The sequence below is a fragment of the Haliaeetus albicilla genome, chromosome 9 (genome assembly GCF_947461875.1).
Source record: "Haliaeetus albicilla chromosome 9, bHalAlb1.1, whole genome shotgun sequence".
Taxonomy (NCBI): Eukaryota; Metazoa; Chordata; class Aves; order Accipitriformes; family Accipitridae; genus Haliaeetus; species Haliaeetus albicilla.
This window is the reverse complement of record NC_091491.1, coordinates 44,200,406-44,215,274: the sequence shown is the minus strand read 5'-3', so window position 1 is coordinate 44,215,274 and position 14,869 is coordinate 44,200,406. Positions and strand designations below refer to the sequence as shown.

The window sequence follows — 14,869 nt, the reverse complement described above, 5'->3', positions numbered from 1 at the left end:
ACTAGCATGGGAAGGGACTCGTCAAGAGAGGGTGGTGCTGTGCTTTCAACTCCTGCATAATTACAAAACTTACTTCTCAAGCCTGCATTTAGGGTCTGTTCATCAGTGACTCTGAAATACGTTGTTGACGACATGTAGGAAGCATCATGTATTTTCTGCCAACATAAAAGGTCTGTTCGGCAAAATAAGCATCATGTAAAATTGTGCTACAGTGGAAAAACTTATTAGAATGGTCTGGGATTATATGTAATTTAAGTAAATGATACCTCGCTATATTAAAACTGTCTCTTAAGGCACAAAAGCCAGCAAATACATAATTAAACTTTACATCATTTTATGTATGCACTATGGATATTTTCTGTAATGAGATAATACTGGCCGAATTCCCAACCATGCATTTATGTTTACACCTAAAACTATTTGGTTTTGGTTTTTTTGTTTGGGTTTTTTTTTAACATTGGGATTTCTCAAGGTATCTGTGTTTTCCAATAACATTGTTCTGCTGTTTGGAATATAGTTGTTAGGAGTATGGGGAGAGAATCTGAATTGAAGGTGCTCTGAGGCATGTAACTGTTGAATAAAGAGTTGATTGTCTTTTTCTTGTAGTGGAAAGCTACTATGCAACAAGAAAGCACTTCCTGAAGCTGTACCATCCTGCTTAGATGTATCTTAAGACTGGGTTAATGCTTCAGTTTTGGTGCACAATTAATGTTTTTGTCTTTGTGACCCTGGGTTGCGAGGGTGACCTTGCAACTTCACAGTATAATTGAACAGGCAATTGCTACTGCTTTTTGCAGCTAGATGGTGTCGTTAAGCCTGTGCTTGTTCATGGTAGCTTGTGCAGAAGGAGCCCGGCTGTGATTGTTGTGTTCGTGTCACTCTTTACTCGAGTAACCCTGTGTCAGCTGAATATCCTGTAAGCATATTTATGTATGGTTTTACACAAACACTATAATTTTATGATCAAATAATTAAACTAAGAGTCTATATTATATGTAAGTGGCAGAAGTGTGTAGGGAATGAAAACATTTCCTTAACTAATATAAATTATTTACTACCGGTCCTGAAAGACATATTTCAATGTATAATGGACAGTTAATAAACACTTTGGGACATGATGTTAAAGAAATAAAACAAGCAAACAAAACAATTAATACTACATAGCAACTGTCACTGATTACCATAGCACAGTTATGTGGATATGAAGATTAAGAACCTGTGATAACCAGGGAGCTTTAAAGCTCCGATCGCCCAATGAACTTCTGTATTCCTTTCTTCAGTTTCAACACTTGGTGATTTGTGATGTATGTTGTCTATGATGACTCTATTACTGACTGCCATTCTGTGTCACAAGCTCAGATATGTAGATGTTCAGTGCTTTTAATCCCTTCCTTGTCTTACTTTTGACGGTTTTATTTAAAATTCATAGGCTTTTTTCTTTTTTGCCTATTTTTGCTGTTGTGCAGCATGCAAGAAGGCTTCATATTTCAAGCTTAACCTAGAGAACCTTTTTTTAGAAAAATCAGTGGAAGTTTTCCAGCTTTACAACTCATGTTCCTCATTACTGTTTGTCTCTTAAGAAGAGAAATGGGGAGTGTGTGGGTATATGTATGTGTGTGTATGTGTATATATACACGTATATTTTCCCCTCTCCTAACTTTGAGGGTAGAGGTCTTGAAGAAGAGCACCGGTATTTCCCCTAGGTTTTTCAGATCTGGTGCTGATAGTCTGCTGTAAAAGAGAAATGGTGGTGATTTCATGGTGAATTAGTGTGGGACAGGGTTCCATAAGGTTTGTTTGCAAGGATGGTGCTATAGTTGGTATTTGTTGACTGATTAATAAAGCTGTCGTGATGCCATAATATCCAAATGCTGCAACTGTTTTCCAGTTTCAAAGGTATTTAAAGCTGTGATCTCTTTTTCGGTTGTACTTAATGGTTGGTTGTTTGCCCGTTACATAAATATGTATTTGCATTACAGTCTTCTTAAATACATGCATCTAAGTGGAAATAAAAGCTATCATCATGTCCCATACTAGCTCAGCTCAGAGCAAGTCTATCCAGCTATAGCCAAGCTTATTATGTAGTTTTAAACAGGAGTTGAATACAGGTTGAAACCCAAATGTTCCTCAAGGTTCTGTAGTGCTTTTTGCATCTTGTGATGAGTTTTTGTACTGTTGTGGATGCATTGGAAGCAATATCAAAGATGAATAGTTGTAGCTTAGTTATGTTTACATTAGTGAAGGTCACTGCAGCAAGTGCCATTTATGTGAACCTTAGACTTTGCTTGTATTGACAAAAAAGTCATTATATATCAGAAAGGTAACTGGTACACAATACATTTATAGTTTTGTACTTTTCCATAAGAAAGCTACTGATACTTGAGCTGTCAAGTAAGGTATTTCCACATCTCTAAAGACACAGAAAAGATAGTACTGATGTAACATCGTAAGCTATCAAGTGGTAATTTCTAGTTTACCAAAGTAAGTTAGTGCCTTTATTTTCAATTATGATTAAATATTTTTTATACACCCATCAAAATTTTTAATCCTGTTTTTAATATATGTAAAACCTGTTTGTCTGCAGACAATATTAAATTATTTTTCTGGAAAAATAACATAATTACATGAGTGTAAGAGTAATTGTATGATTTTATTTTGAAAGGTGACACTTGTTTTATAAGTGCAAATGTTGTTGTGCTAATATCTATTAACTTCCTGAAAGTGTACCTTGTCTTAGAGAGGACAGACAGGTTAGTGTATTTTGAAGAAGTAGTCTTTCTAATAAGTATTTTGTATGGCTTGCAGGTTTTAAATGCACAGAGAGCTGGATACAAGGCAGCTATAGTTCACAATGTTGATTCTGATGACCTCATAAGCATGGGATCCAACGACAGTAAGTACAGGTATCACTTCTTCTCTCCTGTTTGAAAATCATTTCACCCACTAAAGTGTACAGTATTAAAATCAGTATAAAGTATTATGATGGACTCTCACATAGAAAATCCCAAACAAAAAACTCCCACCAAAACAAAACAAAAAACACCAAAGAAATCAAAACAACAAAAAAACCCACCACCACCAAAAAAACCCAGAAGAAACCCCACCCCAACCAGAAATCCTCCTGCTTTTAACATTTTAAAATGGGAGATTGTCGTGGTTTAACCCCAGCCAGCAACTAAGCACCACGCAGCCGCTCACTCACTCCCCCCCCATCCAGTGGGATGGGGGAGAAAATCAGGAAAAGAAGTAAAACTCCTGGGTTGAGATAAGAACGATTTAATAGAACAGAAAAGAAGAGACTAATAATGATAATGATAACACTAATAAAATGACAACAGTAGTAATAAAAGGATTGAAATGTACAAATGATGCACAGGGCAATTGCTCACCACCCGCCGACCGACACCCAGCCAGTCCCCAAGCGGCGAATCCCTGCCCCCCCACTTCCCAGTTCCTAAACTAGATGGGACGTCACATGGCATGGAATACACTGTTGGCCAGTTTGGGTCAGGTGCCCTGGCTGGGCATGAGAAGCTGAAAAATCCTTGACTGTAGTCTAAACACTACTGAGCAACAACTGAAAAAATCAGTGTTATCAACATTCTTCACATACTGAACTCAAAACATAGCACTGTACCAGCTACTAGGAAGACAGCTAACTACATCCCAGCTGAAACCAGGACAGAGATGTTCATGTAAGAACATACATGTATACTTGTGTATTATTTGTGGCATTAGGTTTGTAAGTTCTCTCAGTGTTTCTTTTGTTTTTCCTTTAAATTTTGGTTCAATTGTTCTGGGTTAGATGGTTAAATTTATGAGATAGAGTTACATGACTGATGAGGAAAATAGCTGATGTGTTGTTAATTAAGTAGAAATATAGGAAAAGTAAAAAAACCTACTCTTTTTGGAAGGAAATCAAACTTTAAAATATGACTTTTTAGTATTTGTTAGTGGTTCTGTTTTGTTGTTGCACTGTTGTGTACATTTTTCTGTTCCTTTGGACAAATGGATTCTAATTTCATATGAATACGTACTATATATACATATCTTCAGTTTTTCAGTTGGAAAAAGAATGTTTAGAGACCAGTGCACCATTTTCTGATTGAGTCTGATGCTAGCTTTTCCAATTTTAACCTTTCGTGGGGTCAATATGTTCAGAACATCTTGTAATCTAGTCATAATGTTGGGTTTGTTTTATGGTATGTTTTTTTGTCTATAGTGCTGTTATGACTTCCTTTGTAAAATTTCTTTATTTTGTTCAGTTTTTGAGCTTGCTCAATATGGAACAAGAACATAAATGAGAACAAAAAAAGTCCTCCCAAGTGGAAACACCATTGAGTAAACTAGGAAATGAACTTTCAACAAACTAAATGGCCTCTGAGTAGCCCAGAAAGCTATGTGAAAGTGGTTTTAATGAATCGCCAACCTGTGTGAATCTTATTTTCAGGTTTCACTGAGAAATCAAAATGTAGAACAAGTTCACAACAAATGCAGACTTGCATAGTGTGAGGTGACATTAAGCCTTGTATGCTTTTGTCTTGGGGAACCTGAATGCTTTCATATTGACTAAACTCAGGATACTTTGACCCTTTAATGTGAAGTGTAAGTCAGAGGTGCAAATCAATATAAAATGAAGCCAAGAAGAAGGTTTTCTAGAATATGGGATTTATCTTTCAATAATTTTTCATTTGTGCTGCATCTTCTAAGCTTATTATTGCCTTCAGTAGTGAGCAGAGAAGGGGGAGACAGTTCCATCAAGTTTCTTGAGACTGAAATAAAGATGTGGGATTTACTTTGTCTCTTTCTTCTTTTTGACCTTTTCTAGCCACAGCTCTTTCCAGGGTGTTCATTTATGTTTAGGGTGAAAAAGAGGGAGGAAAGATTAATTAAAATTTACAGTACAAGTTCACCAAATCATATAAGTTGCCAGAAATTCTGGAAATCAATGGAGCTGTGTGACTTTATCAAGTCTCTGAGTAAGAATGATATTCTGGTTAAACTTATTCTGATGATGCCTCTTTGTTTGTCAAAATATTTTGGGTTTATGCTCCCTTTAAATATTCCATTAAGAATTTTGATTTCTGTACCTGCAATCAAGTCCTTAGATATTCAGTAGGAAAAATAATACCACTTCTTAATATGTTGTAAAGGGCGTAGCATGCATGTGTGTCAGTCTATATGTCATTATGTTTAAATATGTCTTCATGTTTTGATATTCTCATAATGTTCAAGTCTTATGTCTTACGAATGCCCATAGAGTGTCTGCATAGTAATAGTTTTATTTTCCTGCTCTTTTTATACAGTTGAGGTTTTAAAGAAGATTGACATTCCTTCTGTCTTTATTGGTGAGACATCAGCTAATTCTCTTAAAGAAGAGTTTACTTATGAAAAGGGGTAAGTTACCATCTATGCAGCTGTGTTATTCCTTGCATCAAGTCGTTGCCTCTTTTTAATATTTACAGATTTAAGGTAGGATGTTGTGATGACAGAGGCTATAGGTATTCCAGGTGAAACCTTGTGCCCAAGAGCAATGGGCAGAAAGCATTTTAAAAATTAATATAAATTGCTTTCCTGCAAGAGGGTTACGGTATATTTATCAAATGTTACTCCTTTAATTTTCATACAGTGTTAAACGTATGAGTTTAGCTAATGATCTGGGAATCACAGAAGTGTTTGTGAGAGTATGCGTATTTCAGGTATAAGGATGGGTTCTTTTTACAATATATGTCAGTTCTCATTGAAGTCAGATGCTGGTCTTTAACAAAAATAATTAATCCTTTATTGATAGTTCTAGAACAAGTCAGAGAACTTCCTGTGCTAGGTGAATCTGCAGGATGCATTTAAGATGATTCTGACAGGATACATGATTAGGTTTGCACTGCTTCTGTTCCGCATTTAAGTTTAAAACTTTAAAAACAAAAGCATTGCAAGGACAAGATAGTTAAAATACATACCTTGAATAGGATGGAAAAGGAGGTGTGTTACCTATTACTAGCCTAATGATCTTGCTTCTTCAGGTCTCTCTGACGTCCTTTCACTAAATTAAACAAGAACAAGATTGTGTCATTCTTAAGCAGTCACCTTGCTGATGAAATTACTTGATAAGTCAAGTGTGACTCCACATGAGTAGTGGTTATAGAACTAATAATGTTTTTCTACATTGTGCCTTCTCAGGTGTTTCTGACTGCTTGTGCCAACAGAATAATAGTGCAATTTTACTTCCTTAAGTATCAATAAATACTAATATTCAGATATCCAGTTGCCAGCATCCATATCAGGTTCTCTAGGAAGATTTTTGGTTGTTGTACTGTAATTTATTGATTCTGTAGAGGACAAAGGGTGCACTTTACCATGCTTCATGATTTGAAACTAAACCTCCCGTATAATCCAAAATGCTTTAGTAAATAAGAATGATTTTGCACTATCTTTGATTGTCATGTTATATTTTTCTCATTCTGCTATCAAAGCAGCTATGACATTGTTTTCCTGGTTGCTTTAGATTTATTTATGATTTAAGTCAGTAAGTAGTTTTAACTCCAGAAATGTTCTAAGAAACATTGTTTTATCCTTTTATTTAATTGACTTCATGTTATGTGGATATCAGCTGAATTTTCTATGTTGCTGTGCACAGGTAGATATTCCTTTAGTGCATCTAGTGATGACCTTTTTTTTAATGGGTTTTTTTAATTGTATTTATTCTTTAATTCATTGTTCATTAAATTCTAACCTATTAGAAAGTGTTATCTTTTTCTCCCCACAGTGGCCATGTTGTGTTAATCCCAGAGTTCAGTCTTCCTTTGGAGTACTACTTAATCCCTTTCTTAATAATAGTAGGGATCTGTCTTATTCTCATCGTCATATTTATGGTAAGTTCCTTCTTTTAATAAGATTTTTTTTCTTTCAAACAAATCATCACAGAACTGTCACTTACTGAAGTTAAATGAAGGGGTATTGTAAAGGAACAGCGAAAGCTTTGTGTACTGTACATATCTATACCATGCTTACCTGTAATCCTTTATTTTCTCAGTACAATACACAGGTGCAGAATTTTGGCAAAGGGATATCAGGAGCCCTTAGGATGTTCTGTCTGGCATATAACTACTTAGAAAGAATTGTCCCCACTGCTACTCTTCTACCACACAAGCACTTTCTTTGTTGCCCCATAAAGAATGACCTGTCCTTGTGCTCTCAAACACTGAGAGTATGTCCCACCTCACCAAACTTGTGCTACTTAATAAACATTAGTTCCACTGTTCCACAGTGCATGTCTCGCCTTTTTTTACTGCAGGTATAGTAATCAGTCAGCAAGGTCAGAACCTGTTACAGCATATAGCATATATCTTAGAGCATATACATTACCTATAGAGGTTCTCAGTTGGGCATGTCTCCTATAAAGGTAAAATAGTATAGCTATATATTATTTCAGAATACTGACATCACACTTTTTGGAGTCTCTGCTGGTCTCTGACCAATATATTATTTTACCTTTTGTTAAAAATCAAGTAATGCATCAACTGTTCTATAACATTTTCTTAAAATAGTTCTTTCTGTGTTAGTGGTTTTTGCACTGCAAGTTATGTATTTCATAACACTTTAGTGTGAAGTGGGCTTTAGCATAAATCCTGGGCATGCTTGGCACAATCCAAATTGCAGCAGCTGTCTGAAAACAAAGCAGAAGCGATCAACTTGAGGTGATGTAAAATTCAACAATGCTTTGTCTGACTTTATGGTGATAACCTTGATCATAGAGGACTTTGTTTCAGTTAATTAGGTGAATGTATATCCTTATCTTTGTATCCTGAAGGTCAGCAGTTTGAGGTAAGGAGAGATGGTATTTCTAAAGGAGAGTGGTCACCAGGGATAATATTCTGTGAACATCTGTTGTTCTGACACCATCAGTATTCCAACTTGAGTTTCACTAATAATCTGCTTATAGTGCATCTAAGTTGAAAATTCAAGCAAAATATTGGTTATCTAAGAAATGGAATGAAGAAGGCTATGAAAGTAGTATCATTTTGAAAGTCATAAGTACTGGCTTTGCACCCTGTCAAAATATGGTGTGAAGCACTGATCCGTCATTTTTTAGAAAGATACTAATTGGTGAATGAAGAGAAAGGCAATAAGAAGAGTTAGGGGGTCTCTTTTATTAAAAGAGTGATTTAGAAGGTTACTGGTTGTCATGGTTTAACCCCAGCCAGCAACTAAGCACCATGCAGCTGCTCACTCACTCCCCCTGCCCTGACTGGGATGCAGGAAAGAATCGGGGCGGGGGGTGGGGGGGGAAGTAAAACTTGTGGGTTGAGAGAAGAACAGTTTAATAGAACAGAAAAGAAGAAACTAATAATGGTAACACTAATAAAATGACAATAGTAATAATAAAAGGATTGGAATATACAAGTGATGCACAATGTGATTGCTCACCACTCGCTGACCGATGCCCAGTTAGTCCACGAGCAGCAATTCCCCCAACCCCACTCCCCCCAGTTTATATATTAGACATGATGTCACGTGGTATGGAATATCCTTTGGGTCAGCTGCCCTGGCTGTGTCGCCTCCCAACTTCTTGTTCCCCTCCAGCCTTCTTGCTGGCTTGGCATGAGATGCTGAAAAATCCTTGACTTAATACAAACACTACTTAGCCACAACTGAAACCATCAGTATGTTCTCAAGATTCTTCTCATACTGAACGCAAAACATAGCACTATACCAGCTACTAGGAAGACAATTAACTGTATCCCAGCCAAAACTAGGACACTGTTGAGGAGGAGACTAATGAAGGAGGGGGGACATACGAAAACTGTAATCATGAGTGTGAGCTTGACTTTTATCACGACCACTACTATGGAAATCTGGCAACAAAAGAGGTGGTTTTTACTCTCAGGATATTTCTTCGTATCTTGCTTCAGAGTTTTTCACCAGTTCAGCTGCTTTTGGTTTTAGATGATTTTAAGTTAGTTGCAAAAATTTATCATGGACTTCAGTGCTGTCATCTTCAGGTCAAGAAATGAACTAAATTACAGACCAATTTGCACAATCACTTTAGCAAGGAACTGGAGTTATGTAACAAACACAAGGCTAATCCCACTGAAAGGCCATCTCATCTCTCTTTAGGGTTGCAGATGTTTCCCTCACTGTGAAAACAGCAGTTTTCTGCACCAAAGAGGCATTACAAATGTTACAGGAGTGAGCTAAACAAATTTGTAAAGTGTTTGTCTTTAGGGCATAAGTGAGTTTTCTCAGCAGCAGCCATAGAATCACAGAGTGGGTTGGGTCAGAAGGGACCTTTTAAAAATCATCTTGTCCGCTCCCTCGCTGCCATCAGCAGGGACATCTTTCACTAGACCAGGTTGCTGAAAGCCCTGTCCAACCTGACCTTGAACACTTCCAATAATGAGGCATCCACAACTTCACTTGGCAACCTGTTCCATTGTCTCGCTACCAGCATCATAAAAACTTTCTTCATTATATCCAATCTAAATATACTGTCTTTCGTAGATACTGATTCTTTTAAATTTGCCTTTTAAGAGCTGGATCTTTTTGTATCAGCATGATGATGCTCTGAATTAAAACAATTTTTTACTTAATATGTGAATTTGAGAGTTCCAGACTCCAAATAAAATATATAGGGAAGAATCATCTGTACAATCCAAAAGGAATAAACAGATGCTAGGCAGGATTAGCTGTGAGGAGGGGAAATAAACATTTGGTGAGGAAAACTTCAGGCATTTAAATTCACCTCCAATTTCCTTGCTTATGCACTGGGAGGAAATGTAAAAAAGGGCATGTCTGTAAACTATGATTAAGAGTTTATTTTTCCAAATATGTCCCATTTATAAAAGCAAAGTCTTTGGGAGACCTGAATTTCGCTTCTGTTAGTGTCAATAGGTAGTCAGTGCTAAAATGAATGGTTCTTTCCGTGTCATTGAGTTGTAGAGGAAAACCAGACAGGAACCAGGAGGAAGTTCTATTGTATGTCTGCAAGTTGGGGTTACCTATACTATGTATTTGGACAGATGTTTGGAGGGTTTAGAAAAGAGGTTACATAATGTTGGAAATGCCAAAATCCATCTACACAGCTCATGTTAAACTGTGAGAGGGGAAAAAAAAGCGGAGAGGTATTTGAAAGCATTTTCCGGAGTGTAGTACAGGTTTCAAGGGGGAACAGGATAAGATCAGGCTCGCTAAAACTATGGGGAGGCATGACAATGTTGGATGGATGGTGTGCTGGTGAGGGCTTTCACTCTGCTCCATGACATACCGAGTACACCAGGGCATGTCTGAAATGTGTTTATGCTAACATAGGCAGTGTGACAAATAAACAAAAGGAACTAGAAGCTTTAGCTCAGTCCCAGAGCTACATCATCATTGGCATAAGTGAGACTTAGTGGGAAGAGTCCTGTGATTGGAGTGTTGTGATGGATGATTACAGGCTTTTTGGGTGAGATAGGCAAGACAGGCGAGACGGAGGGGTAGCACTGCCTGTAAAGGAGGGGTTGGACTGTACAGTGCTTGCAGTTGGGGATGAAATGGCTGAGAGCCTCTGGGTAAGGATTAGAGGAAAAGCTAATAAAGTGGATGTTGTTGTCTTTTTTTAACACCAGTGATGGGCCCTGGGACCCCCAGAGCCCTGGGCTGATGGACCGTGACTGGGGAAGTGATAAGGTCCCAGGTGACTTTGAACTTGTACAGGATTTGCTGCTGCAACTGAATGCACATAAGTCTGTAGGGCCCGATGGGGTTCATCCCAGGGTACTGAAGGAGATGGCTGATGTTACTGTGAGACCTCTCTCGGTTATTTGTCAACAATCTTGGGGAATTTGGAGCGGTTCCCATTGACTGGAAGCTAGCAAATGTTATTTGCCCTTTTTTCAAGAAGATGAAAAAGGAAGACCCTGGTAATTATAGGCTTGTCAGTCTCACTTCATTGCCTGGTAAAATTATGGAGAAAATTATTCTGGGAGTTCCTGAGAAGCTCTTGAAAGATGATGTGGTCATCAGTCAAAGCTGTCATGGGTTCATGAAGGGAAATTCAGTCCTTACTAACTTAATACCCTTTTATAACAAGGTTACCCACCTAGTGGATGAAGGGAAGGCAGTAGATGTGTGAGGTTGTGGGTCTTTGGGTTTCTTTGTTTTTGAGTTATGTTTTGTTTTGGTTTGAGGTTTTTTGTTGTTTTTTTGTTTGTTTGTGTTTTTAAGCAAAGCTTTTGATACTGGCTTTTACAGTATCCTTCTGGACAAAATGTCCACTATAGAGCTAGACACGTACACAATAAATGGGTGAACAATTGGCTGAAGGATTAGGCTCAGAGTTGTAGTAAATGGGGTAACATCTGGCTGGCAGCCAGTCATTAGTGGTGTTCACCAGGATTCAACTTCACGACCAGTTCTTTTCAATGTTTCTATGAGTGACCTGGACACAGGAGTTGAGTACACACTAAGTAACTTTGCCAGTGGTACTAACTTAGGAGACGTTGTTTCCCTTGAGCGTAGAGAGGCCTTAAGAGAGAGATCTTGATAGGTGAGAGCACTGGACAATTAATTGGTGTGGTGAACTTGATCCCAGGGAGGTTCCAGGTTGGATTTGGTCCTCATTAATTTGTGGTTTTGGCCCTGCTTCTTCCAGGAAATCTTGTCTTTAACGAAGAAATGAATGTGGGACTCTGATTGTGACCAAGTATCTGAATTACAGCAGAAAATCTGCAGTTTATGCATACAGCTTGTAGTTTAGCTGGGGTAGAAAGAGTCTGAACTAACAGTTTAGATCCAAATATGCTTAAAAATTGAGGCCAGGTGTGATGCAGGATAAATAAATTTTATTTCGTCAAAACCAATTACAGTTTCAAATGGTCCTATTAATATTTGTCCATAATATACATACATTCATACTTTTAAAAAAATAATCTGAAGTATATCAGTGCCTTTCAGGGATTCCTAAAGTGAGAGATATTAATGCTGTTTTAATATTGTCTCAATGTTTACCTTATCCACAGTGTAGGTAGGTATAGAGCACCTCTGCAAATTTCAAAAAACTTGTTAGTGTGTATACTTTGGTTGAGCCCTTGTTTGTTTGTCTGTCATCGTATTTGAAAAGAATGTTCTATCACAGGTGCTAGAATTAGAAACTGAATGGAAATAGCATTAGGGACTATTAAGAAAATGAAAACAGAATCTTGAAGACAGCAAGTTACTAGGGCTTGAAGTAACCCCTTTACTCCTCCCCAAACTACATCCAGATACTATGAAAACAGTTCTGATGAACATGGGAATAATCCTGGAAAAGAGCTGTAATGATCTAAAACTGCAAGCAAAAATCAGTCAAACTTGATGAGTTGTGTTTTTGCTCTGAAGTGTGCCATCCTACTGTGCATGGGCCTCAGTAGAGGATTGCAGCAATGGCCATTATTTTATATAGTATGGACAGTATGGTTTTTTCTCTTTCCTTTCTAAAAAAGCTTGTGTATTTTCAGTTTCAAGTGTGATCATCCAGAACATCCTTTAGACTTGTGTGGCTTCATCCTTGAGTCCAGGCAAAGGAAGAGGCGATTCAGTTTGAGCTGGGGGTTCCCTTTTGACTAACTTACTATGAAGACTCATAAATCAAAACTTTTATTGCTCTTTTATTGTTTTAACTTACTGTTCACATTGTCTTATGTTTGTTTCCAGATCACAAAATTCGTGCAAGACAGACACAGAGCAAGAAGGAATCGGCTTAGGAAGGATCAGCTTAAGAAACTTCCTGTACATAAATTTAAGAAAGGCAAGTAGATCATTCTTTGTTGAACTAATTAGACCCCATTGTTTTTAACACCAAAAGACCTCTAAATTGAGACTGTTTTTAGTTTTGGAGATAATTTTGGGTGCTTTTGAAATAGATAGTAGAGTTTGGAGTGAAAGCACACAAAAAGTTTGACTTGACCCTGTTCTCACTGAAATAGAGGAGTTCTAACATTTCTTTAATGGAAGCAGAACAGACACCATATGCAGACTGTGGCTGAGAATTAAAATGTTACTTAATAAACCACAAAATCAGTACAGAAATTCCGCAAAACTGCCTTTGTTGTGCTGTCATTAACAGTGACTGCAGCAGTCAGTCACTGTGATGCATTATTTCCATTATTTGGGAGTCCCACCTGGAGTACTGCATCCAGCTGGGAGTCCTCAGTACAAGGTAGACATGGACCTGCTGGAGTAGGTCCAGAGGAGGCCACGAAGATGATCCGAGGGCTGGAACACCTCTGCTCTGAGGACAGGCTGAGAGAGTTGGTGGTGTTCAGCCTGGAGGTGAGAAGGCTCCAGGGAGACCTTCTCGTGGCCTTTCAATATATAAAGGGGGCTTATAAGAAAGATGGAGAGAGACTTTTTAGTAGGGCCTGTTGCAATAGGACAAGGGGTAATGGTTTTAAACTAAAAGAGGGTAGATTCAGAGTAGATATAAGGAGGAAATTTTTTACAGTGAAGGTGGTGAGGCACTGGAACAGGTTGCCCAGAGAGGTGGTGGCTGCCCCATCCCTGGCAGTGTTCAAGGCCAGGTTGGATGGGGCTCTGAGCAACCTGGTCTAGTGGAAGGCATCCCTGCCCAGGGCAGGGGGGTTGGAACTAGGTGATCTTTAAGGTCCCTTCTAACCCAAACCATTCTGTGATTCTGTGATTATTTGTCTGGAAACTGATAAATACTAGTGGCATGTAAGTTGCCTGAAATTGTAGAGACTATAAAAACAAAACTGTCTTGTGGGTATAATTTATCTGCTTTTCCAGAGGAGTGGTCCTTTCATTCAATCACAATAATTCTGCAAGGGCAAGAGTGACTCAAATTTAATATGAAAATACTTGCTGTTGTGATTCTTTGTAGTGATTCATTTTATGCAAGATCTAATGATAAGATGAGGAATGAAGCTGTAGTAAGTTACTTTATTCAATGAAATAGAAAAGCTGCCTTAAGTCCTTCTCTGTTGTAGTCTACTCTTTTAAAGTAGAAAATAATCTGCTACTTTTCTTCGCCATTTTGTTTTTTTTAAATGGGTTACCATTTTACCATCTAATTGTTTGTTCATATGAGCTATTGCAAGGTAGGAGAAGAAAAGGTGGAAAAAATACTTAATTGAAATGATTGATTACTACATAACGCGTGTCTAGAGAATGTATCTGCTGAGGCACAAAGACCATGTTAGGGGATATGCCTGGATTCAAGGATAGAATCGCTTACTGTTCTTTGCCCTTGATAAAGCCAACCTGCATTATTAATGACATTGCTCTCACTTTGTGCAAAGCAGATGTTCAGTTTGAGTGGATACAGTATTTGTGCAATGTTAGTCAGCTTCATAGAAAGAAAAAAAAAATTTAAAAAGTGTTTTCCTCTGCAGGGTTGACTGAACCTTGCTGTAGTGACCTATTGTTGCAGATTTAAAATTAAGTCTAAAAAATTATCTTAAGCCAATAAAGCTAATATTAACTTTGTTTCCTCTTACTGATTCCCTGTGCAACCTAATTAGAATAAAAATACTAAGTAAATTATGTTGTACTTTAAAGAGAAATTTGCAAGGAAAAAGTTGCTTCAATGAAGTCAGTTAATGTCTTTTTCATTTCTTTGTGTGCATCTGTAATAACTCTCTCAGAATTACATGACTAAGTAGCCAGTGTATGAAAATAATTCATTGCTGTTTTCCTTATTCTCCTTCCTCTTTGCTTTTGCTGAATATTACACAATATGAATTGTTTGGAGCTCAGTCAGTCATTTTAAAGTAAACCTGGCTGTAAATATCCAGGTATTCACTGCATTCAGTGGCTTAAGAAAAAAAGAAAAAGCTTTTTTTTTTTCAACTAGGATTTCAGTTTCTTTAAGCAGATGATCACTTTGGCTCCACTG

The 14,869-nt window shown here is 37.6% G+C and overlaps 1 protein-coding gene across 2 annotated transcripts in view; it reads left to right on the top strand.

Moving 5' to 3' along the window:
- RNF13 (ring finger protein 13) overlaps nt 1-14,869 on the top strand; it is a 46,858-nt gene that overhangs the window by 17,440 nt on the left and 14,549 nt on the right. For both annotated transcript variants that reach the window (XM_069793000.1, XM_069793002.1), the window contains exons 5-8: nt 2,806-2,893; nt 5,307-5,397; nt 6,764-6,869; nt 12,670-12,763. In XM_069793000.1, the coding sequence (XP_069649101.1) occupies nt 2,806-2,893; nt 5,307-5,397; nt 6,764-6,869; nt 12,670-12,763 (379 nt within the window). The remainder of the gene's footprint in view (nt 1-2,805; nt 2,894-5,306; nt 5,398-6,763; nt 6,870-12,669; nt 12,764-14,869) is intronic.